The sequence below is a fragment of the Lipophrys pholis genome (genome assembly GCF_963383615.2).
Source record: "Lipophrys pholis genome assembly, chromosome: 13".
NCBI lineage: Eukaryota > Metazoa > Chordata > Actinopteri > Blenniiformes > Blenniidae > Lipophrys > Lipophrys pholis.
This window is the reverse complement of record NC_137632.1, coordinates 26,749,610-26,776,940: the sequence shown is the minus strand read 5'-3', so window position 1 is coordinate 26,776,940 and position 27,331 is coordinate 26,749,610. Positions and strand designations below refer to the sequence as shown.

The window sequence follows — 27,331 nt, the reverse complement described above, 5'->3', positions numbered from 1 at the left end:
CTTGAAGAGCAATGGAACTCGTTTTTTCTATGAATACAAACCGCCATGCGAGAAGAGGACGTCCAGTCACCTGAACTTACAGACAAGACAAACAGGCAGCAGTACACACAGACTTCATTCTTTATTAGAGCACTGTAATAACAGAATTTTAAGAGACGTGGAAAACGATCGACATGGCCGCGATGCCCGGACGAGGCGAGCTCCTCTAGTGTCTGGGCGAGGGTCTCCCGGAGGACGGCTGCGGGAGACGGAACTTCGCCATCTCCAGGTCCAGGTCTGCGAATGTGTAGGGGTTGTAGGTGTGATGCTGCTTGTTTTGGTAAGTGCTGTTGTCAAAGGGCTCCTCGGGCTCTGGAGGCGCCGCAGCCGCAGCCTCTGTACAGGGGGAGGCAGAAACAAGAGAGGCCTGTTAGAAACAGAGGTGATGGTGGATTTAAAAATAAAAAAAATAAAAAAAAAAAAAATGTAAATCAGCTTCTTGTTACGACCCACTGAAGGACTTTGAACACGAGCACAGAATTACGGCTAGCTTTCCAAGTGTGTGTGAAGATAGTGGAGTGGACAGGACATTAACGTATTAGCACGAGCTGCCACGGCCAGTTTATGGCGGTGTGTTTCCTACCGGCGGGCTTGGTTTCCCTCCAGCTCAGTGTGGAGACACACTGGTGTGAAAAGCCTCAGGGATCATGAAAGCATGTGAGGAACAGGCCTGCAGGCAGTAAGACGGCCAACATCGGCAGCGTTAACGCGCCGCGGGGTCAACGTAAACAGACTTTAAACAGAGCAACCCGGTGGAGAGGGAGATGGTAGTGTGTCGAAAAACAGGCTTTCTGATTAAACCAAATGCATCCAAGTCCACATGGAAAACCCCTCAGCATGCGGCGAGGCTCTAAAAACAAATCAGTGTCAGAAAACATGTCGTTCCACACAGAAACACATCTGCACTCGTCATTAGCAGGCCTCCAGGGAAAGAGCGAGAGTTAAAAAGGAAGAGAGAGAAACAAACACGTGGTAGTTTTAGTGATGTAATAGTAATGGCTCCAGGAAGAAGGACTACACCGCTGTAGCTGGAGGAGGATCTCTGAAAACATCTGTAATCCTGCTTCCTCTCCCACTCCCAGCTCCTGCTCGTCCAGCCGCCGTCAGGGATTCAAACCTGTGCACTCTCTAACATTAGCAGTAACGGTACCTGGCACAGTCAAACCCAACAGAGGCACCATTACCTGGAACTTTAACATTATTGCAACACACCCATGGTTTTAAACACAGAAACACACACACACACAGACATTATATGTAGGGCTGCACAATATACGTCACAAATTAATCATTATATGCAACATGGATATACATGAAGCAGGAAAATGAACTGCAACAAATGATGTTTCCATGTCCAAAAGGAAAATTATCACAAAAAAGATTAAGCATAAACTAATCATTTATTCATAAGGGCAAAGTGAAAAACAATGTGACCGTCACAGGTGTAACTTAGGAACAAGAGTTTTAAAGAACGGATCCCAAAACACAAAGACGTCGTCGACTCAAGTGCAAATCAGATGGTTATCGCAGAATTCAACGTTACGTTCACCCCATCGCCGTGCAGCCCTCGATAACTAAATATGAGGAGACACACGAGCCGCCGAGCGCGAGACATCAGGACCTCCGGAGTGAAGCATTCTGGGAGTGAAGTGGTCTGCAAGCAGCGGCGAAGCAAGATGGATGAAAAAAGTGAAAAGGGAGGCCGATTTGAGGGGAGAAGCAGAAACATGTAGTGCCCGGGGAGACGAGGACAGGCCTGGGAAACACCAACAAGCAGCGCCGAGCTTCACAGCAACCGCACGCTATGTGATTTGATTCAATGATCCACACGCTAAATTACAACTGCAGCTAATAAATAGTTTGATTCCAGCTTTAGATTTACTCATGAAAACATCTTTGTTTCTGTTGTCAACATTTACATTAAATACAGATTAGAAGTGTTTTGTTTTTATTTGTGGCGCAGTGGTGAAGGTCATCGTAGGTAAAGTAGATGTGTTAAAATGACCAAGATGAGGATTATTCTTGTGGTATTACTTTGCATAAACGTCAGTGTTTTCCTCCAGAAAGTGGAGTTCTGCAGGTTTCTTCCTCTTTAAAAGGAGTTTTTCTTTTCACCGTCGACTGATGCTCGTGTGGAAGAGAGTAAGATTACTGTCATTGCTGCTATATGTGAAAACATGAACTGTGCACAGAAAATTCTTGTCAAATGCAGTTCATCACATTTAATGTTATTAAGCTAGGGCAGCAGCGCTCGGCAGAGTGAAAGCTTTTCCAGAAAAATGTTCCTGCTGCGTTGAAGGATAATTGTATAATAGTCATGTGATGGTAAATCATAATGAATTTAAAGTCCTTTAAAGATTTTCATTACAACGGATCGTTTTTGTACTGGCACCAAGTTAAAGGAGAGTTCTAGAATATGAGCATTAACATATTTAATATATGGTGTGTTCCAGGCTGAATCTCAAGCTTTGGAAAGCAGCTGATGAGTCCAAACCTCCAGCTCATGCAGGACAAAGTGCCAAGCCTCGCAATGGGATGGGAGAGGTAGCGGTGATGGAGACAGGGAGCTGTTTAAAAGCATGCAGCCATACGTCAAAATGTGTGAGTGGAACAGTTTGTAAGACGACTGAGCACAAAGACAAACTGTCTGAGGGGCTTCAGAAATCCACCGAGAGGACAGGGAGTGGAGAGAGACAGGTGTGGGGGAAGGGTGGTGTGGTGTGTACCCTCAGGCTGTTCAGCTGCAGCCTGCAGCTCCTCTCCTGGAGCTTCAGCTACGACGGGAGCAGAGTCCACCAGCTCCTCAGCACCGTCTGCAGGGACTGAAGCTTCGCCGAGGACAGCAGGAGCTTCAGCAGCAAGAGCTTCGGCAGCAGGAGGAGCTGCAGAAGCCTCAGCAGCAGGGGCTTCAGCAGCAAGAGCCTCAATAGCTTCAGCAGGGGCAGCTTCGGCTTCAGCGGCAGCAGCTTGAGAGGGTTCTGCAGTGGCAGCAGCAGCTTCTGCGGGGGCTTCAGCAGGAACTTCAGAAGCTTGAGCAGCTTCGGCGGGGGCTTCAGCAGCTTCAGCTATGACAGGAGCAGAATCCACCAGCTCCTCAGCACAGTCTGCAGTAACTGAAGCTTCAGCAAGGACAGCCTCAGCTTCAACAGCAGGAGCTTCTGAGGGTTCTACAGGGGCAGCAACAGTTTCTGCAGCAGCTTGAGCGGGGGCTTCTGAAGGCGTTTCTTGGGTAGAGGTCGTCGGGTCTTCTTCTGGAGCGACAGCTTCAGCCTCCAAACCTTCTGAACACTGTGCTTCACCTTCCTGAACTACTTGAACTGAAGGTTCCGGGCTGGTCACATCCAGAACTTCCTCAGCAGCAGCAGCACAGACCTCCGGGGCCGAGTCCACCAACTCCTCAGAGCCAACGACGGGCGGCTCCGACGGTGCTGCTGCCTGGTGAACAGCCTCGGCTTCCTTTCCTGGTACTTCTGCAGCCGCGGCGTCTGGAGTGGACTCTGCTGCCTCTGGCGAGGAGGTCCCGGCTTCTGTCTTCACCTCCGACTTCTCATCATCGGAGTCGGAGTCAGAGTCCGAATCTGAATTGCTGGAGGACGAAGACGAGGAGGAGGAATCATCCCCTGCAGCGTCAGCAGGCTGAGTGGAGGCTGCAGCCGGGGGAAGAGCTTCACCTGTGGCTGCTGGAGCATCTTCTGCTGCCACGTCGTCGCTGCCTGCTGCTACCAGGGGTTCAGCAGCTGGAGGAGCTGCTTCAGGCTCTGCTGCTACCAGAGGTTCAGGAGCTGGAGGAGCTGCTTCAGGCTCTGCTGCTACCAGGGGTTCAGCAGCTGGAGGAGCTGCTTCAGGCTCTGCTGCTACCAGGGGTTCAGCAGCTGGAGGAGCTGCTTCCACTGCAGGAGGAGGATCAGACGAGACGGCTGCAGGCGGCACGCCGTCAGGCTCGGCTGCAGGGGGAGCCCACTCTGTAAGTCTAGGAGGGAAGGACACAGTGGTCTTGTAGGCGAGCAGGGCAGCTCTCTCGTCTGGAGCCTCTGCTGCTGGGGGGAAATGGTAAATGGAACAAGAGCTGTTAAACAAAGACAAGTCATTTCAGCAAAGCCTTCTGATGTGCAGTCGACTTCGACCAGTGGAATGATCTCAGACATCTGGCAACTTCAAGGGTTTGAGTTCGTCTTAAAGCAAAGATGTACCAGTAGGACAGAAACAATGTTCCACACTTCAACTTTTTTTTTTTTTTACACAACCAATAAAACAGGAAATTTTAAAATTATTTAATTTTTGAAAATGGAATCAACCAAAAACAAAATGGCTTTGATGAAGTTAAGTTTGGTGACGTTAAGGCCAGGAATATTTGGACAGAGACAGTTTTTTCAAATTTTGGCTCTGTACATTAACACAATACATTTTACATCAGACAATTCAGACGCAGTTGAAGTTCAGACTTTCAGCTTTAATTCAGTGGGTTGAACTATACTAATTTAATTGAACTATACTAAATGTGAGGGACTAAAGCACAATCCCTTGTTTCAGGGGCTCAGAATTCCATCCATCAATTTTCTCCCGCTTATCCGTTTCCGGGTCACGGGGGTGTCAGTCTGAGCACCGTCACCCAGATCACATTGCACCGATTAAAAACCTTTCCTGCAGGTGGGGAGCCCACGGGAAGGTGGCACCCGGCGTGGGACATGAACCCTCTACCTTGAGAATATGAGTCTCATGCTCTACCAACTGTGCGAGCCGGGGCTCGGGCTCAGAAGTAATTGGACAAATTACTGTAATTAAAATGTTCATTTGTAATACTTGTAATACTCCAGGCAGTGACTTTCTGAAGACTTGAACCGATTGACATCAGCAGGCGCCTGCTGGGTTTCCTCCTTAATGCTCTGCCATCCCTTCACTGCAGCGGATTTTGTTTGAGGGCCTTTCTCACCGAGGTTTAGTCTTTAACAAGTGAAATGTTGACTTGGGTTGAGATCAGGTGACGTGGCCATTCAAGAATATTCCACTTCTTTGCTTTATTCAACTGCTGGTTTGCTTTGTCTGTATATTTTGGGTCATGGACCATCTGTATCATAAATCATTTGCCACTTGACTCGATCTCAGAACAATTTGGAATTCATTGTGCTGCTTCCGTCCTGTTACACCATCGATAAACACTAGTGACAGCCGTCACACTGCCGCCGCCAGGTTTTACACATGATGTGGTATGCTTTGCATCATGAACTGTTCCACGTCTTCTCCTTACTTTTTTTCTTGCCATCATTGTGGTGGAGGTCGATCGCAGAACGTTCTTCAGATGTTTTTGTTTTCCTTTCACAAGATCCAATGTGGCCTTTCTATTCTTGGGGCTTTTGAGTGTCTGGTACCTGCAGTGAACCTTCCTGTATTCACCTTCATGCCGTCTTCTCTATATGTTAGACTTCACCTCTTGGGAGTGTTCTTCACTTGGTTGGCTGTTGTGAAGGGGTTTCACTTCACCAGGGAAATGATTCTGCGATCATCCAACACTATTTTCTTCTTTCTTTCTCAGAATCTACCAAACTGTATTTTCTGCCACTCCTAATAATCTAGCACTTTCTCCGAATGTTTCTTTGTTCCTGCTTTCAGAGCCTTACTCCACCTGCACAGACCACATGTTGTCTTCACAGCAAAATCTTCCAAATGCAAATATCACGCCTCAAATCAACAGCAGGCCTCTTATGTGCTTCGTTGATAATTATACAACAAAGGTCTTGCTCACACCTGCCCATGAAATAGACTTTGAGTCAACTGTCCAGTAACTTCTGGTCCCTTTAAAGAGAGGGTGGCGCATTTTAAGGAACTGAAACTCCCAAACCCTTCATCCAATATGAATGTGGATCTCCTCAAATGAAAGCTGAGAGTCTGCACTTTACGTCCATTATATGAATATGTTTCAGCAAACCGGTAAAAAAAATTAATAATCAAAACTTGTGTCAGTGTCCAAATTGGACCTCTGTGTTGTTTTTCCATCTCTCACGGTGGAGAGAAAATAAAAACAGCAGCAACTTCAAAAGAAAATTAAGGGTCCACATTTACTTTGTTGTCTTCACACTTTGTAATGTCATCCTGCAGCCGAAATGGATCCTTTGGCGGGTTGGTTTTGGCCCACAGGCCCTATCTTTAGAGGTGATATTCATTGTGAAACTGATATGTGGAGCCAGGAATGTCATTTTAGTTTGGGGGGCCGACACAGTGGCCGGACCTGTAAACTGACATATGAGTTTAAAAACATGATAATACAATCAAGTCCAAAGTATCTTCTAGATGTGAGTGCAAATAAACTACAGATACTTTTGGAAAATGCACTTTAAAGCAGTTTCCCTTTATAAATCATAAAGAACTAAAAAGAAAAACAACAACTGTGTAATTTATAATCTGTCTGCTCATGTTTCTCTTCAGGCTGACGAAGTCAAAACCTTCTGGAAACATGAAATCATTTTATTAGTAACTGGCTTACTGACTTGTATTTCTGGGAATTGATCTCTACCGTCATCTGCTGGTCAATTCAGGTTCTCAGTGTTGTGTTTGGACCTGTATTCTCAGTGCTGCCCCCCAGGGGACATATGAGGAACCACAGTTTCATTTAACGTCTTCCTTGGTAGTTTTTTAAACTTGGTTAAACTTGTGTGGGCCATGTTGAACCCTCTTGCAGGCCAGCTTTGGGCTCTGAGCCACATGTTTGACACCCCATTCTGCAGGTCCGAGCCCAACTCACGATCCACCCTGGAAGGTAAAGTCTCTGCTCCCCAAGTCGATTAAACACTTACATTCCAACACGCCAATACAAGATGAAGGTGTGGTTGGATCAGATTAAAATAGGCCGAGAGAGACTGGAAGTATGTAGAGAAACCTGAGAATGATGTGTCTTAGAGCAGATTAACAAAGAAGTCATGGAATACAACACAAGAAACCAAAGGCCTTCAGAACTGATTCATCCTCACTCTGTTATATTTCTGACATTCACACATAAAAAGCAGCTTCATCCACACACTGGATGAAAAGAAGCACTGGAAGAGAAAAAGGTGAGTAGTTATGGCACATTCTCTACACAAACTATTACTTTAGGTTGAAAACTGTCATATATTCCACAGACAAGAGGACTTCCTGTAACTTACACTCAACTGATGAACAAATACACATTTTGATCTGCTTTTAATGCTGCTCTTAGCTCTTCTTTCACACTTTGAGGCGACACAAATGACTCAAAGAGAGAGCTAAGCAAACCTCCTGGGAAGGATGGATGGACATGGTGCATTGTTCTGGTGGGAAAGTGGGTAAACAGGCTGTTTTACTAGTAAAGGTTGCAGACCTCTGGTATGGACACACACAGAAAGAAGTGATGAAACTAGTGAAACGGCGAAGCACATGAACGTGGTGCGACGGCCTTACTCGTGGCTGCAGCCTTCGTCTTCTTGGCTGCGTTCACTGGTTCTCCAGGCTCAGAGCAGAACAGAGCAGCTGGTCGGCTCCTCAGGACCCCCAGACGGTCCAGACGGAGACACTGTGGAGGAGGACAGAATGTAGGAGGACAGACGACTTCAGCTAGGGACTGTACAAAACACAAAACCGTAGCACTAAGGATTGTAGACCGCTTTATCTGTTACTATTTTTATCTTTGCAAGGCTATTTTATCATTTATATTGAAAAATAACTGTGAGATATACTGTATGTACAACGTTCAGATCATTATTTGATTTTTATTTTAACTATTAATTGGTCCAGTAAAACTGGAAATGAGGTTAGATATTTTGATTTTCTCTACAGAAGAGGTATAGTTTTATCTAATACTTCCTTTGGTACCATTGTTTGTTGAAGATAAAATGTTTTAGGGCCACTAAAGTATGACGAGAAGAAAGATTTATGACTTCATCATCTCACTGAAACTTTCTTTCTGTACAGACTAGAGGAGACATACTGTGGACACATTTTATATTTAGGAGACAACGTAGAATGAATTTGTAGTATTTATGTGTGTTGAGGTGAGCTGTTTATAGTTTTAAATGCAGTGTTGTGATAGAGGGCTCAGTGTGGAGGTGGTGTCCCCGCTGGAGGAGGCCTCTTCCGGGGTCAGCAGAGAGCTGCTCCGCCGCTCCACCTCCCGCTGCCTCAGAGTAACTGTTTCATTCTGTCCAAAAGTCTCACAGGTAATAAACACAGATCAAAATAAACTTTAAACAGTCCAGTACAGGTTTTACCTTGAGAGGAGTCAGTCGCCCTAACCGAAGCACGGAGGCCGCCATTGCGTGTTCCCGGTATTATGTTCCGGTCTGAAAACCGAGCTGCGAGGAATCTTCAGTTCCGCTTCCAGACTCCAGAACAACTGTTGGTGGAATTTATTTAGAACTAAGATAGACTGTACTTAGCTGACTTAATAAACTCACTGTCGTGTGTGTTACACACATATACGTCTCAAATTGTTCTATATTCGTACAGTTTATGCACACAAAGGGTACAAAGGTGTATTAAACATTTGAAACTACAATACCTAAACCATGAATTTATTAACAACAAATTTTCAAGTCTCAAAAAATGTTTGTTTTACATGAAGATATGACAATTAAAAGGTCAAATCATGTAAATGAATGTGTTTCGGTTGTAAGATGATTCAATACAATATTTTGATGTTTGTCTCCATCCATCTCCTTCCCTGCTCATTTCACACGAGGAAACGGTGGTAATATTTCCTTAGAAATGAATTATGAACCTTCCACACAAAATACAGATTATATGGTTTGATGGTTATGAAGGACATCTTTGGATGCTGGAGAGTAAAAATAAATGTCAGACCTGCACCTCTAAAATTCTCACCTATTGAGACCAAAACATGCATTTAAACTCCAACAATGTCTGGAACTTTAGTAAATATAAGACAGTATAATAAGATAAAATAAGACATACATATATTAATACTTGAACTATGTAGAATTTACAGGATCTCCCTGTGCATATGTGGGTTACCTCTGGCTCCTTTTCCTCACACAGACTAAAAGCATATTTGACCTGTAGCTTGTATTGACTTGTATTGGCATCTCACAACCCTGAACTGGATAAAGTGATAAAGAACTGATATTTATTGTGAAGATTCTGTGATTACTGCTTGTATCAACATCTGCACAGTAGTGAGTTAACAGACTGTGAATGAAAAGATGGACTGATGTCAGTCTTTGTGCAGATATGCTCTTTAACCAAGTATTCCTTTGCAGTGCATCCAACATTAGCGCCCCCTGCTGCTCCAGTTACCTGCGAAACGCTCGTTAAATTTACACGAATTGTCAAAAAACAAGTCATAAACTGTCATCTTTCCCTCTTGAGTTTTATTCTAGACAGATAAAAACGTATTCAAATCATGTTTATATCATATAAGAATGTAATTTATAGTGAATAATATTGAATACTAGAATACTGTCTCACATCTATAGTTCCTCCAGTGTTCAGCTGCAGGAGAGTCATGTTACACGGGTTTTAAATGGCTCCTCGTGTGTTTGAGGAATGTTTCTGAGCTGGTTTAAAGCATCTTCATGCTATTTCGCCCTCTTGTCTGTCACAGAATTCTGGAAAGTGACAAAATTTCTCCACTGTAGGATTTAAAAATTGAGAACTATCAGTGGTGAATCCACAGATGTGGTAGAGAGGCTTGGGGACAGATACTTCAAATGAGCCATGTAAGAGACCTCCAGGACTGGGTTCTGAGGCCACTTTACTAGAATATCTCGCACATAAAAACTGAGGATTCAAATTAGAAGATCAGTGCAGGTCCAGATGTCTCCATGTAAAATATTTCATCTTCTGTGTTGCAACTTGCACACGAGTCATTTTCTGCTTCTGCCATAGTTACCTGAGACCCAGCAACCCTGAACTGGACGACATATACACATCTTCTATATTAGATGACATTCTTAGTGTATATATTTACACATATAAAACTAGACATGTTGCATACATACGACTCGGGAAGAAGGATAATTATGTGACCATTGAATATTAGAGGAGGATTAGATAAGTTTCCTACCCCTTTGCAGGCATGTTAATCAGAAATATAATGTATATAAATGTGTGGGTATACTCAAATATAGATTATCTTATCCAAGTAGATTTTCATAAAATACAAATTTAATTCATTATATTATCATCAAGGGGTTTATGTATGGATATGGAAATGTTTGAGTGTATATGAAGTATATAGGTACATCAGTTTCTTCACATCTGAAAAAAATAAATACCAGTCAAAGTTTTTTAATATCTACATGTCATCAAGCTATTTCTTAGTGGAGAAAAAAGAGAAAGAGCATCATCCATCAGGAGAAGAATAGATTAATTTATTCACTTGTTTTGAGTTTATTTGAACTCCATTCAGTTCCGGTGTCCTCAATGGTGATCCAATAAAAAGTCAAACAATGAACGAACACGTGTGACCTGGACTTTATTATTTTCTTCACTCTACGGCTGAATTTACAGCTCTAAGATTCTCACAGTACATCCAAAGCTTTAGCTTGACTTCCCATCTAATCCATACCTTCACTCTTCAGAGGCAAAGCTGGAGGCAAAAAGGGGAGCTCTAACACCATGCAGACCACTAACTATCCACCCAGGAGCAGACGGACATGAAAAAGTAGAAAAGAGGAGCTGGAGGTGCTGGCGTTTACTTCTGGGCGGCTTCGTCCAGCGTTGGCTCTGAAACACAGAAGAACCGTCACGTTCTCCGTCAGTCACCAACATCCTCACCGGAGCCCACCGGTTTCCCCGACTGACCTGTGAACTTGAACTCTGGGAACGACGTCATGTCGCCTCCGCCGTAGAGCCTCTGCAGCTTCGCCACCTCCTCGGCCAGAGCCTTCTCGTACTCTGTGCCCGCATCCACCGGGCCGCCGCTGACCCTGTCCAGTAGGAGGGGGGAGGGGGGCCGGACAGATTGGGGGGAGAGAGGAGAGAGAGAGAGAGAGAGGCCCCGCTTCAGTCACACAGTCCTGCAAGAATTTGGCCTTCGGCCACACACATTCCCACGTACACCAGAGGACAAAACGACTGAACAATGTTGGCGCAACTAATTTGAGTAATATTTACCAGAATTACTCTAAATTAACCAAATCAAATCACCATGCATGTATTTGGAAACCATCACCCTAAAATACATTCAGTTTAAAAAAAAGAATTACTTGATTTTGTGTTCAAATCTGGTTATCTGACCTTTCTTTGTGTCCTTGTTTGTATAAATGAGGAGACCAAGGACAGAATAGTATATATTTACTGGATGATGTTTTCCACAGTTAAGTCTTGTATATTGACATTTGACTCATTTGATATTTTAATATTCCATTTTATTAAAATTCAATTCAGTGTGCAGCAAAACTGTAAAGAATTTCCCTCTGGGAATAATATAGTATTTTCTACTCTTCTATTCTCACTCTATATGTATAAATGGCCACTCAGACCACAAAGAAGGCACTACAAGAACTACAGAGGAGGTTTTAGTACGGTCAATTAACACAGCGAATACACTTGCATAGCTCTAGAATTAAGAAGAGTTGCAGTGTGTTGTGGCAGTGATGAACCATCTTTATATGCAACGCAAATTAACTGAAAGTTGAACACAGTTAATGAAACAATTTGGACATCTGATTCAAGAGGTCAAAATTACATGTTGCTCATGAACTTGTGCAGCCATGACAATTGAGTGGACATGCTGGTTGACTTTAGCTTCGGTTGAATGTCAGGAATATTCAGGTGTGGCTGTGAGTCTGGAGTCTCCAACACAAGAGACACTCGGGACCATGAAGCTTCTCACAGACATATATATATATATATATATAAATAAATGTGCAGACAGAGGGCCACTCACGTGCTCTTCGACGAGTACTGGCGTATGGAGTCCAGGAAGAGCTTCTGAATGGGGTCCAATTGAGCTGAGGGTCACAGGAAGAGAAGAGTTCATTTCTTTCATAAAAGAAAAATCCACACACACTTCATGCGTGTGGATATTGTTTGTCCTTTTGGTCAAAATAGAGAACACCACTTGTAATTGTAACCTTCATGCAAAAAAATAAATAAATGCCCCTTAGGGTGGCAGGCAGCACCCAGCCAGAGAGGTCATGTAGGGAGAAATGTAGGGAAGGTCAGGCTAGTTCACAGGTTAAAGATTGCTGCGATTAGGTCAAGTCCAACTGCCAAATCGTTCGTTATTACTCCACACACAGCAACTGGAGGGCAACCTCACCTCACAGAGTGCTTTCATCAGCAGAGAAACAGGGGAGGAAAGTTTGCATTTACACTTCATTCATTATCACACCGGTCAAACATAATGCTCCTCATGCGGCTCCCAAAAAGTGTGAGAAGTTTGAAGAAGGAAGGGCAGGAGAGTCTGAGGTTAAAACAAAACAAAAACAGGGAAGATGACAGGTGATGCTTGAAACTCTTATATTCTCCTACAACAGAAGGGAAAAAACACACATTTGAAATTACCTTTTAACTTTAAACAACAACCACTACAAAGTCACCGTTCCAGAAAACAAAAACACTGCAAACGAAGAGTGCTCGAGCATTTCTGTCCTGTTTTTTTTATTAGAAAGGAAGGTGGGAGTGTGAGTGTGAATCTCAGAACCAAAGGAATCCAAAAGGATGAAGGAAGGAACAGAAACAAACGAATGAGTGAAGTGTGACACACAAAGTGAACTCCTGAGAACAAAGTGCATAGAAACACACACAAGGTGGGTGTTAGTACAAGATATAGTAATGCAGTGAAGTGAACACACACACACACACACACACACACCGAGGACATGGGTGTTAGTGCAAGACGCAGCAATGCAGTGATCGTGAAGAAATCCATCGCACGCACACACACGGAGAACACAGGGGCTGTTAGGAATGGGAGATCTTTCCATTTTATCCATACTCTTATCACAGACTACTGTCAGGCTGTAGGACTAGTGCTGAGAAAGAACTGGAGGACGGAACCATCCACAGAGGGAGAGGTGAGGATTGAAGGGGAGAGTAAAGCTGTGGTGTGTACCCTCAGACGGTTCAACTGCTGCTCCTTCGGCTTCTGCCACCGGCTCCGGGGCTGCCTCAACCACCGGCTCCGGGGCTGCTTCCACGGCAGCAGCTTCAACAACGGGCTCCGGCGCCGCCTCAACAGGGGCTGCTTCAGCAGCAGGAGGAGCTTCTACAGGAACTTCAGCAGTCATGTCTTCAACCACTGGAACGGCTTCTGCAACAGCTTCAACCACTGGAATGGCTTCTGCAACAGCTTCAACCACTGGAATGGCTTCTGCAACAGCTTCAACCAATGGAATGGCTTCTGCAACAGCTTCAACCACTGGAATGGCTTCTGCAATTACTTCTACTATTGGAACTGCTTCTGCAACAGCTTCTGCAACAGCTTCAACCACTGGAACGGCTTCTGCTACAGCTTCTGCAACGGCCTCCACCACTGGTGCAGCTTCTGCAACGGCTTCTGAAACTGCCTCCACCACTGGTGCAGCTTCTGCAATGGCCTCCACCACTGGTGCAGCTTCTGCAACGGCCTCCACCACTGGTGCAGCTTCTGCAACGGCCTCCACCACGGGTGCAGCTTCTGCAATGGCTTCTGAAACAGCCTCCACCACTGGTGCAGCTTCTGCAACGGCCTCCACCACTGGTGCAGCTTCTGCAATGGCTTCTGAAACAGCCTCCACCACTGGCGCAGCTTCGGAAACGGCCTCCACCACTGGTGCAGCTTCTGCAATGGCTTCTGAAACAGCCTCCACCACTGGTGCAGCTTCTGCAATGGCTTCTGAAACGGCCTCCACCACTGGTGCAGCTGCAGCAGCTTCAACAACAGGGGAAGCTTCTACGACAACGTTGGCCACAGCGGGCTCTACTGCAGGGGGAGGTGAGGCAGCCTGGACTGCAGCCTCTGCAGCAGCTGCTGCTGCTGAAGATGCTTCTTTCTTGGGAAACTCATACGTTTTGTGCTGAACAAGTTTCTGTATATCGAAGTATGTTTTACCGTCATTTTTGTCTAGGATGAAGGAGTGCAAGCAGACAGAATGCATTATTGTTTTACATGTGTACATGACTGAATGACACATTATCCCAAAATCCCACATTAACAAAACATCAGACACAAGACGATGTACTGAAGGTGGCATCTGCTACATGTTCGGCTTCAATAGAAAGTCAAAAAGATTATTAACAAAGGCATATTATGAGTTAACCTAATGAACACTGCAATTGCATTAAATGAAAGCTTTGTTAACTTTTAGCAGGTAAGAACAACTTTAACTTAAATGCGGTACAATTATGGTCTGTCATCAACAGGTGGGGGTGAAACCAGGAGTGAAAGGATGAACTGTGGTGCAAGTATTTAGGAAAATACTTTGACTTTCAGGCAGGTTTGAAAGAGGTTGAAGACCTGCACAAGTCCCTGTTTGGGGGAAAAGAAACAGGTATAATGGGTCTAAAGAAAAATATATCTGCACTACCAGTCAAAAGTTTTAGAACGCCCCAATTTATCCAGTTTCTTATTGACAGTTATTCAGTTTAATTTCTCAGTGTACTCTAAAATGAAGGCATAGAACAAATAATTTAAGTTAAAAAGACAAAACAAAAAGACCTAGATTCGGTTGCAGGGTCCCATGACGCCACGTGGATTTCCATTCTCTCACACTGCGAGTGCAATGCACTCCTTCCCTTTTGGCCAAGTTCAGAAAACATGGAATTCGGCCCAGGACTCACTGGAGAGACTACATCTCTGGGCTGGGAATGACTTGGGGTCATCTCAGAAGAACTGGAGGAAGTTGTGGATGACAGACAAGTCTGGGCTTTTTTTGCTCTCTGGAGAATGTCCTGGACACCATCTTGTCAAGTTACCTATGGTAGCAGGGGTGTGGTTGATCGGACTGCAGGGGGAGAGATTGAGGAGGCAGCTCAAGGGAGGCGCTAAGGAGTACACAGTAACTTACAGTTACATGCCGGGGTATATATGGAGAACAAACAAGAACGGCCTTAAAAGGCATCACAGAATTGACGTATAAATATATGAATGGTCGACATTGAGCTGTCTCCATCTTGGAGGACTTACCATACAAGTCTCATTCTACACTACATCTACACACAGACGCAACAAGAGCAGGCCGCAGTAAACCAGCAATATCTGGAGTCCCTCCTGCTGCAAACGGAGAGGCAGACCCAGGTAGTAGATGGCCTACTGTCCCGGTCAAGGGATGTGCTGGGACATCAGTCCACCCCTTCACTTGCCGGTCTCTTGGTCCACAAGACGAACATGTCAGACGAGCCCCAGATGCTAAAATGTTTGAGGCAACAGCGTGTGGGTGGCCGGCGTTGGGAGTGGGCGATGAGGCTGCTTCCCCTCCCATCAGAGAAGCGCCTTACGGAGTCAGTGAAGACCATCGCTGCTTGGTCTATGGAGGTCGTCACAGATTAAACCTACAACCTCCAGCTGATGGACGTCTAGGAGAACACCTGGGTGGACAACCTCCTCGAGATGATGGTTCACAAGAAGTCTATGGAGGGGCTGCTGACAGGGATGGTGGAATGGGCTCGCTGCCGCCGCCTGGCCGATCTGGAAGCCGCCATATCCCCGGCCGAGAACCACCTGGCAGTCAGTCCCTGAGAGGAGGGGGGGGAAACCAAGCTCTGAGCTCTGGGTGGCCTGTCCTGGCTCCACCCAGGAGGACTCCTCCGCAGATCCCAGCCACATCAAGAGCAACTCCAAGGACATCGGCGGACCCTTGAACTTCAGGGCAGCAGTGTTGGGGGTGCAGACAGCATAGGCATCTGCAGTCTGACTGCACCGTGATGGAAGTTGGACAAGTGACCTGGGTCAGTAGCCTTCCGACACCTTCCCCGGGGATATTCAGTGCTACCGTCTGGCACCTGAGGAAATTAAGTTTAATGGAAAAAAGCATTGAGCGAGAGCTGCAGTTAACTCCCAGAAGGCGCACCCCTAATATTCGGTATTGATTGGTCACGGTTTGATTTCCTGGTAGGACAGCGTGCCGCGGTGTGCTCATCACGGACTGGTGGAGTTTGTGCGGTGTTCAGCTGTGAGGTGAGGCTGTCCAGTAATTTAAAAAAGGCATGTCTGTTGCAAGCAGTGTTTGTCTGTACTTCTGATGTCCAAGGACCTCTCTGTCCTCTTTCACAGTAGCGTGTTGGTGTACATAAACAAGACACTCAACAAGGAGAGCAAAAAAAGAATGGCATTAAATGGCAACACAGAATTGATGACCAAATAAATGAATGGTCAACCGTAAGCCATCTCTAACCTCGGAGGACGTACCATACAAGAATCTCGTTCTACATTCCCATCTTTTTTCCATAATGTAGTTCTGGTATGTTTTGGGTCAAAATCTTGCTGCAAAATGAACCACTGACCAACTGGGCTCAAACCAGAGGGTATTGCATGGTGCTGCAGAATGCTCTAGTAGCCATTTTGCCTCCCCCTCTGTACTGGTGACCGACCCTGGATCCAGAAAGACGGCCCCAGAGCATCACACTTGGTCCTCCATGTTGGACAGTTGATGTCTCACACACACTGTAGAACCATCCTTTCACCTTCTCAACGACATACAGAGATTCTGTGTGATGAACCCAAGATTTCAAACGTTTGATTCATCAGTACATAAAACCTTCTTCCAGTCTTCTGTAGTCCAATGTCAGTGTTTGGGGCTTCGGGTCTGCCAGAACTCTTCCTTTCAGAGTTTCAGTGTCTGCATGTTCTTTGATGGTGAAGGAATCAGAACTCACCGACAGCCTCTCTGTTGGAAAGACCGACATTCTGAAGTGTTATGATGGCCTGACTCTGTCCCATTGTCCATTGCCTTTTCCTCTCCATTGTCAGAGCAACACAATACGGAGGTATGGTACCACAGTCTGCTCCAATAGGCCTTTACTCAGACAGAGGGGGTTGTAATTCATCCAGAAAAGTTGCAACAACTTTCAAGTCCTGATCAACTCCATTGCTGCAGAATAGATTTAACCTGTTCTTCTTCCCTGAAAAAAGGCCTTTTAGTAAAATCATAAAACATCAATTTCCCCCCCCACCACTAACTTTGTACCATTTCGAGGTAATCATTGGACTTGAATTGCAATAAAAAACTGGAAAATTTGAGGTGTTCTAAAACTTTTGACTGGTAGTGTACACAAATAAAGCATTTACACAAATTGAAGAGGTGAACTGTGTTCTGAACAGCAAATCAATTGAATTCTTCGACTGTGTTCGTCTTCATTAAGTCCAAACACATTCACCACTGGACCAATAAGACCTGTGACTTCAGCCTGTTCACACAAAATAACTAGAGTCCAAAAAAAATTTTTTTTTTTTTTTTTTAAACCCACATATGTAATTGCGTCTTGACTGACTAACAAAGAAGGTTTCTTAGAGGACCTGATCAACTTCCTTTCAGTTCATACGACTCTCCTGTTGAGACTATAATGCTTTCAGACTTCTATCCTGTTATTAAGTGAAATGAAATGTTGAACGTTTCCATTCATTTGGTCGAGGGTCTGGTCACCAAACTGATTTGCACCACGTCAGGTCACGCACATAAAAACGTGCATCATGTATAATTTAATCATGACACATATAATGTATATTTCATATCGTGCAGTTGGTCTTCTTGATGTCCAGTTCTACTCCGTACGTAACTGTGTCTTAACGTCCACAAATTTATCTAGTTACGGTGGAAACTGAAAGAAGAACCTGTGCTACCTTCTTCACTGCAGCCTCTCCTATAAGTTCACAACAGGATTAACTCTTCACGATAGTAAAAGTTGACGACGGGATTAGCGCCAACTCTGAACATGTAGCCACCAGTTCACATAATGATGATTATTGGTACCGTTAAGATTTGAACTACACACAATTATTCTAATTAAAAGTAGAAAAACAAAATGAACAATTCTAATTGTGATTCTGGGAAAATCTGTTTGAAATTAAAAATATTTTCTTGTATTAAATACTACAAAGCCCTTAATTGGATTCATTATTTTCAATGGTGTCCCAACTTGAAAGAAACTAAAGTGAGGATCAAAAGTAATAGTTTGTTGAGGCAATTGGGCAAATATCTATAAATCCCTTGTTCTAGGTAAATCATGAAAGGAAGTAAGAAGCAATTTGATTCCGTTTTGTGTGATTTATAAACAGCAGGTGGTGGATTTCAATCCAGGAAACAGGTTTTGTTTATTTTTAATAGATTGTCTGCGTGAACAATAACATGTTTTATTGAAGAAGTCACGGCGCGTGTCCGACACGTCTCCTCAGCGACGCTTGAACCACAGTTCAAACCTTGTGTGAGAGGGGGGGGGGGGGGGGGGGGGGGGGGGGAAGCTCGGCCCGGCGATGGGACGGCGCCTACCTGAATTCTTTTTGGACGGCTTCTTGGAACCTCCGGACTTGGAGCTGAAAGCTACTGCTGCGGGCGTCCTGCTCAGCGTGAGCCAGCTCTCAGCCTGCAGACTCTACAGACACACCGACACATTTGTCAAGTTCAAATCGCTGGAGGAGTTTATGTTAAGGCTATTGAGATGCCGACAGTATTTAGGTCAATTAAATAGTCCAAAATTGTTATAAAAAAGGAGCGAAATAATAAAGAGTGTGTGTGTTTACGTGGCTGCTTTGTCCATCAGAAACCATTCAATCTGAATGGAGATCAGATTGTCCTGTTTACATGAAGACTGAATCAAACTGATGAGCAGGTTCAGCAATTTCCTCATTAGTTGTGTGTTTTTTTCACATTGTCAACCTATTTTAAAGTCTTTTGTTAATCCTCACAAGCAGTGTTTCTGTCCGGCACCGGAAGAGATGTAGTGCAGTTTAATAACAGACACAAAGCTCCGCCAGCGGGATCAGAAAGGTTTTAGGCCACCTCGTCTCATCCCCGTCTTAACTGTGACCGGAAAGAGACGACATATTCAGAGTCTGACTTTAATTTTTTTAAGACCCTTTTTCTGAATCGAGTTTTCTCAGATTTATGACTTTGCTTTGAGATTTCTGCAGTTTTCCTCTCTGAAAAGCCACATTAAGTAGTTTTAGGAGATACTTTAGGCTGGATGGTCTCTGAGTGCTGGACACAGATACTTAAAAGAGGATAATGTTGGAGAAAGAGGCCACCTCCAGCATGCAGGCAGGAAAGTCACATTCAGGATCAGTCCAGCTGACAGGCCTCTCTCTCTCTAGCTCTCTCTCTCTCTCTCTCTCTCTCCTCTCTCCACCACTTCTCTCTTTGTCCTCGTGCAACAAGTCTGCACGGATCTCCACTGTCAGCCTGTAAGAGCAGCTGCTCGTGCAGCGAGGATCCAGGATCTGACGTGAACATGCATGTTATTTATGAGTGGACATGTTGTTACCTTCATGCAGTTCAGCCGTCCTATCCTCAGCAGGGCCGCCGCCATCTTTCTGTGTACTGTGTTCAACAACAACAACAACAATAACGCATGCAGCTATTAGAACAACAACAACAACAAAAAGAAGAAGAGGAGGAGGAACTTAGACATATTATCTAAAGGCAGACGAGGAATTGCAGGGATCGTTCACACGCGATGGAAGCGGAAATTAAAAACAAATCACAGTCCGTGTGAAGCGTGTGAACGAATTATAATATCAATAATATAAGAGGTATATATATGTGTGTGTGTGTGTGTGTGTGTTTACCGGTGGTGGAAGGAGAGAGGTCGGTGTGTCGGTTCCGTTCAGGACTCCAGCAGCAGCAGCAGCAGCATGGCTCACGACCTACTGTCCCAGCTTTTATGTAACACGGACCGTAAACGCCCCCTTCCTCCTCTCTCACGTCTTACCCGCTTCTCTCTCACTATATACCCCGCCACGAGCTCTGTGTGCGTTATTCGGTGTATTCCGAGTTACGTGCGTTATTTTATTTTCTGAATGGGAGCTTTACTTCTTACTCTGGACTCATTCATTCATTCATTCAGTGATTGAGTGACTGTCGGAGAGAAGCTGTAACATGTGTTTTCATGGCGAAAAGCAGCTTCTATCTCCTCGCGCGGTCATTTTGTGAGCTGAAGTTTATTTCTAAAGTCACCGAGCTTCATTCTTAGTTCACGTTAACACACACAGCATCTGTACATTCTGTACTTTCCCACAGGGGGGCTTGGCCTGTGTGTTTATGTCGCTGCGTGTTGGGGGCGCGGCCTGCGTGGCACGCGTGTTTGTGTTGCTGCGTGATGACGTAGTTTATCCGCGACCGCAAAAGTGCGCTTACGTACATTCCCGTCGCACACCATAGACGCCATTCCGTAGAATCGTAGAACTTCATATATAGAATCAAATATATAGTTCTATAAGGAATCTTTGAGCCCGGCCGCCATATTGGGTGAGGACATGTACTTGCATTGAGGAAGAAAGTTCTTACACATTTAAATGAATGAAGTCTCAGTAAATCCTTAGTTTGTGACAACCAAAGCCACGTAAAAATTTTGGTTGCAAATTCAGTGAGTTCACATCATTAGAATTTCGTTACGAACTCCTCCCGAGACGAAAGCGTGTGTCCTCTTCCAAAATGTCCGCCAACATAAATCAACGCAGCCAGGTTCACGGCGTCTATTTCTAAAGTCGACAGTTCTGTTTATATACGTCTATGCGATCGTGTGGCCAGTCCATGGATCGTTTGTATGAAACATGGTGGCGGTGGAATCGTGTGGACAGTGGATGGTGTTCAGCTGCGACCAGAAGCTCGTAGCAGTTCACAGAAGAGAGAAAGGGTCTGCATTTCTCCTCTTCATCTCCTCTTCGTCTCCTCCTGCTGGCTGCTGCCGCCCAAAGACCTGTTGTGGTGGAAACAGCTGAGCTCCATACTGAGGACATGTGATCAGTCAGATCAGTGATTAGAGCTGTGATCAGATCAGTGAATAGAGCTGTGACTAGTCAGATCAGTGAATAGAGCTGTGATCAGTCAGATCAGTGAATAGAGCTGTGATCAGTCTGATCAGTGAATAGAGCTGTGACCAGTCAGATCAGTGATTAGAGCTGTGATCAGTCAGATCAGTGAATAGAGCTGTGATCAGATCAGTGAATAGAGCTGTGACTAGTCAGATCAGTGAATAGAGCTGTGACCAGTCAGATCAGTGATTAGAGCTGTGATCAGTCAGATCAGTGAATAGAGCTGTGATCAGTCAGATCAGTGAATAGAGCTGTGATCAGTCAGATCAGTGAATAGAGCTGTGAAGAGTCAGATCAGTGAATAGAGCTGTGAAGAGTCAGATCAGTGATTAGAGCTGTCATCAGTCAGATCACACTCCTCATTCACCAGGCCATAAAACTGAGAGAAGCAATACAACAATTTAACTTTAGTTTGAAAACGTCAAAGTGTCATTGCAACTGATTACATTTATGAACTGCTGGTGTACTCCGTGGATTACATTATAGTAATGTGTTGGAATTTTTTTCCCCTCAATCTTAAAGGGGACATATCATGCTAAATCCACTTTTTTAGCCCTTAAATGCATTTTGGTGTATATTTAGAGTGTTTAGAAGTACAGAAAAGTTCAAAGTAGTCTCTTCAGGTGCTCCGTTGATATCTTTATATTCTGTTTTGGTCATATTTTGCGATCGGTTTCGATTTTTCTATTCTCTATTACGTTTTTTGAACAATGACGTCACAGTATTCTCAGCGGAACTGCCAAATTAGGACATCAACGTTTCGAGCAATCCGCCATTTTTGTTTCTCGCTGCGATTTTGTAGTCCAACCGAAGTTACGAGAGGATAAGTGGAAATGTTCGGTTGTTGGATGTAGTAACCCACAAGCTTCGTTACACCGTCTCCCAGCATCAGAACCTTTTCCAAGTGCCTGGTTGAGTTTTATTTTTCACAGAAATGTACCCACATCTGTGGGTAAGGTCATTTTTGTGTGCGCGAATCACTTTAAGGACGACTGCTTCAGCAACCTCCGCCAGTATAAAGAAGGATTTGCCGAAAGACTTGGTCTGATTGAGCGGTCAGTTCCTTCTATCTATGGAGACGACGAACAGAGCACTTCGGTAAGCTGTATATAACGCTAAAAAGTGTGATGATAAGACGTCCCTGTCATTGTTTTGTTAGCATTAGCAGTTGCACCGTCTTCATATGTTAGCGCTGTGTGCTCGTTTTAGATTATAATGTAACTTCTGTGTTAAATAGTCGTTGTAATACAGGCAGTATTGTAGTAGTGGGCATGGATGGAGAAGTTAGTGTAAATATAGTAACACACCATTGCGTTACATCCATATGAAGACGTTGTTCTTCAGGTGCATCATCGTCATTTTCATCTCGCTCCGCCGGGTCCGACTCTGGCTCCAACATGTATGGCTGGATGGACAAATCTTCCGTTGTTGACATTTTGTAAATAATGTGTGAATATAAAGTTTCTGCGCCGCTAGATAATTGTATCTGTTCTATCAAACTACAAAGATGGCCGAACAGGGTGACGTTGAACCGAGTGTGACCTCTGCAACCTGGAGAGGAGGCGGGGTATGAAGTGTCTCATTTGCATTTGAAGAGACCGCCCCAAAACGAGTTGCTCTCAGAAGCGCATCAGAAAAGGGGTTGAAAAGGGGCCTGTGGAGCTCTAATAATGAGGAATTCAGACCCAAGCATTGCAGTTTCGCGTTGTATAGACCACAACTGTATGATTTATATGTAAAAAGGAAGGATTTAAAAGCATGATATGTCTCCTTTAATACTATAACACAGCAACACACAGTTGATGAAAATTAAAATAATCCACAATATTCTATATATATATATATATATATATATATATATATATATATATATATATATATATTCTAATATTCCAACACTACGCGATGGGGAATAATTAAAATCTACACTAGCCGGACTTGAAGTGCATTTCCTTATTGGTTTTGAAGGTTGACTGTTGTGCTTGTCGTTGCAGAGAAGTGTTTGTGTTTGACTGCAGCGCCGCTGAGAAGAGGCCAAAGAAAACACAGGATGAGACGCTCAGGTAAAGCAGACCTCGCGGAGGAAAATGTTTACGCATTCGCACGGTAACGATCGCTGATCAGCAGAAGATGAGCGGTCTCTGCTCTGTTGGCAGCGCTGGCAGCACGCCCGAGGACCCGGGAAGCGACAGGATCCTCGCCGTGGCTGCGTCGCGCTCCGGAAAGCTGCTGGCACTGACGGATGACTCCAAGAGGCTGGTCTTGTTCGGCAGCGAGCCGTCATGGCACTGCGTCAGCACCAGGTATCATCTGCAGCGCTGCACAGCGACTCTGTGACCGCACAGGTTTGAAAGTGACGGGTGTGTGTGTTTCCAGGTGGGTGGCGAGGAAGTGCACGGCGCTGGTGTTCAGCTGGTCCGAGCAGGAGCTGCTGGTGGCGGACAAGTCGGGAGACGTGTACTCCTTCTCGGTGGCGGAGCCGCATGCGGAGGGCGAGCTGAAGATGGGCCACCTGTCCATGCTGCTCGCTGTGGTGAGAAACGCCACGTCCAGCCTCACACACTCGTACTGAGATCAGAGCAGACGCCGAGTTTACCACAGTGCCGTCTGCTTCTGCCTTGAATCCGGAGGGAGTCTGCTGATTGATGACTCTTGACATCTGCTGCGTTTCAGACGGTGTCGCCAGACAACAGGTACATCGTGACAGCCGACCGCGACGAGAAGATCAGAGTGAGCCGGCTCGGGTCTCCACACAACATCCAGTCCTTCTGCCTGGGTCACCAGCAGTGAGTGTGTCTTTGGGAGTGTGTGTGTGTGTGTGTGTGTGTGTGTGTGTGTGTGTGAGAGAATGTGTGTGTTTCCTGACTTCTCTCTCTCGCTCTCTCAGGTTTGTCAGTGCTCTCCACGTCTCCTCACTTCACCCCCTCTGGCTGCTCTCAGGATCGGGGGTAGGTCCTCTGCACTTTGTCAACTTTCATTACATAAATCTTCAAATCATGATGAACTATGTTTGTCGCCTGCAGCTCAGCAGCCACATGTGGCTCTACAGCTCCTCCGTAGTGACTCTATATCTCTTTACATGTAAATAAACACTTTTATTCTTTTTATCTTTTTTTTTTGTTCTTTCAAAACTTCCTAAAATCATGTAGTTTGGTGTGTATATTAAATAAAAGCCTGAGTGTGACGCTACTGAGGGGCTGGAGAACATTTTTCCAGTGTAGACAAGAGCAGAAGTACTTTTAATTTACTGTTTTATTAAATGCGCCCTGTTCTCTAAAGCTTCTTTTTACGAAGAAGTCCAGCGTGAGACTGTCTCCGGACGTCCAGAACCGTACGTCCACTTTTCGAACTCGATGGCTCATGTTTACTGACGTGGACCAGACAGACGCTGACCGAGTGGCGGTCTGGCGCCGGGGGCGAATCCTCAGACTCTCTGGCAGATAGATCCTCAGTCGTTCTGAAGTGTCGTCCTCTTGTCAGGATGGGACGGTGAAGCTGTGGGAGCTGGAGTCGGGCCGCAGGCTGCAGAGCCGAGGCCTCGGGACGGAGGAGACGGGAGGCTCTGAGGTGAGCATCTCCAGGGCCCGACTGCTCATCCCCCACTCTTCAGCTTTCAGGCTGTTGGGATTATTGTACTCCCTCTGACGGCGTCCAGCGTCCTTATGAATCCACACGTTTTGTTGCCTAAATTCTGAGTGTATTCCTCCCCATTAGTGCTGCCCTATAAACGTGACGTGTTGATGTCCTCCAGCGGTTTTCCTTTTCTTTCCCAGAGTCCGGCCGTGTCCAGCATCATCAGCTCCCCCGATGGTCGTCACGTCGCTGTGCAGTGCGAGAGGTGTGTGTGCTCCCGTTCCCTTTAAACCAACACGGTCAGTCATATTTATACAGGGTTTGATAGAGTTCTTTATACAAGCATTACACATGTAAATCAAGGTTATAGATGAAACACAATGTGCTTAAATGGAGTCGTATTAATTCTCGTTTTCATGAGTCTGAAGCAGGATCATGGTTAAATGGCACAAACACTGACCTGAAGAATTGAAATATCCAAAGATGAACAACACTGTGGCTGCAATTTGAATGAACGTCACACACAACAATTATACATAGCGTGATGTGCAGTGGAATGTTTTAAGGACCAGTACCTGGACTGGACACCAGCTTGATCTGTGAGCTCTAAATAAACATCTTATTGTGTGACGTTGGGAATAGATTTATTCTCCAAGGAAAAATAATAACGTATTTATTCTACATTTGTTAAGCAAATCCTTGTTTGATTCTAGAAACTGTGTACTTCTCATCGTAGACAAGGTTTTAACCTCAGTAAACTGAGTCTGATAAGTCCTGCAGGCCACAATGAGCCTTCTAGTGGGCTGCATGCCCCCCCCCCCCCCCCCGACCCATTCATCCTCTGTGTGTGTGTGTGTGTGTGTGTGTGTGTGTGTGTGTGTGTGTGTGTGTGTGTGTGTGTGTGTGTGTGTGTGTGTGTGTGTGTGTGTGTGTGTGTGTGTGTGTGTGTGTGTGTGTGTGTGTGTGTGTGTGTGTGTGTGTGTGTGTGTGTGTGTGTGTGTGTGTGTGTGTGTGTGTGTGTGTGTGTGTGTGTGTGTGTGTGTGTGTGTGTGTGTGTGTGTGTTGCACTGAGAACATGATCTCCAGCCGTTTCACCTTCACTTGGCAGTGACTGTCGGCCATGTTTGTTCCACATAGCTGGGGGTATTTTTGGGTTACCAGAGGGGCAGTTAACCTGCTGGTGGAGTGACACTGAAAGTAGGTCAGAGGTAACGAGGTCTGTGTGTGTGTGTGTGTGTGTGTGTGTGTGTGTGTATAGAGTGTCCACGCTGGAGCTCTTCTCTCTGGAGCCAGAGGGTGAGGAGAAGCTGGTTCCCCACAGCAGCCTCCTCCTGCCCCACTGCCCTCTGGACATGACCTTTGACCCCGAGGGCAGGCTCTGGGTGCTGATGGATTCCAGCGAGGTGCCGCTTCGACTTTACACGAACACACAGAGCTCCTGGGAGGTACACCGTGACCCTGACACACACACACACACCTTCACACATCTCCGCCCACACCTTCACACACATATCTACACTCTTTCACAGAATCAGACTAAACCAGCTTGAACCCCTGATTGTTTTCATCAAAGAAAAAAAAGCTAAATGTGCAGTGGCTCAGGCCTCCTCTCCCTTCCCGAGGGTCAGATCTCACAACATTCCATCTCCGCCATGATGGACGGCTCACATGTGCTCTGTGGCTCCCTCTAGTGTGCGGCTGAGGATCCTGACCTGAGCAGAGTGACTGAGGCCTTCCGGCCGCACTGGCAGACGCTCGACGGTGAGTCAACACACTCTCCATATGGAGGAGAAGGTCCAGCATGGCCGCTGAAACACTCCGCTCTGTCACGCAGCCTCTGCGAGGAATCGCAACCGCTTCGATCAGCTGCACAAGTCGAGCTACGACAACGTGTCTACGTACCTGCAGAAGAAGAAGCAGAGGCTGGAGGAGCAGCAGCTGAAGAGGACCAAGGCTCAAAGGCCAAACGGCAACAAGAAGGCCAAGAAGGAGACGCCGGCAGCTCAGCTGTCGCCATGAACCATCGCCTGTGTTCGTTTCCAATTCCTGTTTCATTTTTCACATTAAAACTTTGCAAAGATCAGCCTTCCGTTTCCTTCACTGCTGCCGTGAAAGGGAGACATTTCTGTGTTCAACTCTCGGTACAAATATCACGAGATCACAGGTGAACGTTTGAGCAGCTTCAGAGGATAACATCCTCAATAGGAGTTAGTTTAAATCTGAACAAATTGCAGAACGGTATTCACTACGAGGTTTCCAGCAAACTTGGAAGCTTTTCTTGCTCACGTCTTCTTGCTGATGTCACTTCCTCTGTAGGAGCCATTTTATGGGTTTATTGTTTATTTCTGTTTGTACGTGTCCTCCTGCTGACTGGCCATTTGTTTTGATTTTGTATTCGCCCACTAGGTGGCGCTAGGGCAAGGTGGAGGTTATAAATCCTCCACCTAATCAATGCCAGGTGTGCAGGACAGGGGAGCAGACACAGTTTTGAACCGTTCCAGGGAGACGTGTCAGGGAGAGTGGCAGTAGGTAGGAACGATTAAATGTGGACCATAGGAACTCAGTATTGGGCTGAGTGATTGATGACAGGCATCAACTTTTGGACCGTGGAAACCCTCAGTTAAATAAATGGATTGAAATATCCCAAGGAAATCTACGCATTGGACCTGATCATTGTTGCCTCTGAACGCGTTCGAAACAGTTTGCCCGTCCCCACCAGAGCAGCACCTTAAATAGGTTAAGGTGCCGCTATATCCTCCATTACAAAAGTGTCGCAGCTCTCGTTCATCCTTGTCTGTCAAT

General features: G+C 45.4%; 3 protein-coding genes across 5 annotated transcripts; 1 reads left to right on the top strand and 2 right to left on the bottom strand.

Moving 5' to 3' along the window:
• Nucleotides 1-97: 97 nt before the first annotated feature.
• On the bottom strand, nucleotides 98-8,338 carry ndufv3 (NADH:ubiquinone oxidoreductase subunit V3). 2 transcript variants are annotated; one of them, XM_080478306.1, is made up of 4 exons: nucleotides 8,256-8,338; nucleotides 7,450-7,561; nucleotides 2,766-4,073; nucleotides 98-375 (listed from the first exon to the last, which is right to left on the bottom strand). In XM_080478306.1, the coding sequence occupies exons 1-4, from the start codon at nucleotides 8,298-8,300 to the stop codon at nucleotides 206-208; spliced, it is 1,635 nt and encodes a 544-aa protein (XP_080334432.1). In that variant the 5' UTR covers nucleotides 8,301-8,338; the 3' UTR covers nucleotides 98-205. The 2 variants fall into 2 exon arrangements, with proteins under 2 accessions (XP_080334432.1, XP_080334431.1); XM_080478305.1 differs by having other exon boundaries at nucleotides 2,766-4,076; nucleotides 8,256-8,336.
• A 2,125-nt stretch (nucleotides 8,339-10,463) lies between these two features.
• Nucleotides 10,464-19,998, bottom strand: LOC308119032 (uncharacterized protein). The gene is made up of 7 exons (XM_080478827.1): nucleotides 19,712-19,998; nucleotides 19,408-19,463; nucleotides 18,417-18,519; nucleotides 13,067-14,056; nucleotides 11,897-11,960; nucleotides 10,810-10,934; nucleotides 10,464-10,731 (listed from the first exon to the last, which is right to left on the bottom strand). Exons 2-7 carry the CDS (start codon nucleotides 19,450-19,452, stop codon nucleotides 10,700-10,702), a joined length of 1,359 nt encoding a protein of 452 aa, XP_080334953.1. The 5' UTR covers nucleotides 19,453-19,463; nucleotides 19,712-19,998; the 3' UTR covers nucleotides 10,464-10,699.
• A 303-nt stretch (nucleotides 19,999-20,301) lies between these two features.
• wdr4 (WD repeat domain 4) lies at nucleotides 20,302-27,178 on the top strand. Of its 2 annotated transcripts, none has more exons than XM_080478383.1 (11): nucleotides 20,302-20,778; nucleotides 22,951-23,019; nucleotides 23,113-23,259; nucleotides 23,333-23,489; nucleotides 23,630-23,742; nucleotides 23,844-23,904; nucleotides 24,437-24,523; nucleotides 24,730-24,794; nucleotides 25,788-25,974; nucleotides 26,221-26,290; nucleotides 26,364-27,178. In XM_080478383.1, exons 1-11 carry the CDS (start codon nucleotides 20,696-20,698, stop codon nucleotides 26,546-26,548), a joined length of 1,224 nt encoding a protein of 407 aa, XP_080334509.1. In that variant the 5' UTR covers nucleotides 20,302-20,695; the 3' UTR covers nucleotides 26,549-27,178. The 2 variants fall into 2 exon arrangements, with proteins under 2 accessions (XP_080334509.1, XP_080334510.1); XM_080478384.1 differs by having other exon boundaries at nucleotides 20,671-22,054; nucleotides 26,364-26,614.
• The last annotated feature ends 153 nt before the right edge of the window (nucleotides 27,179-27,331 follow it).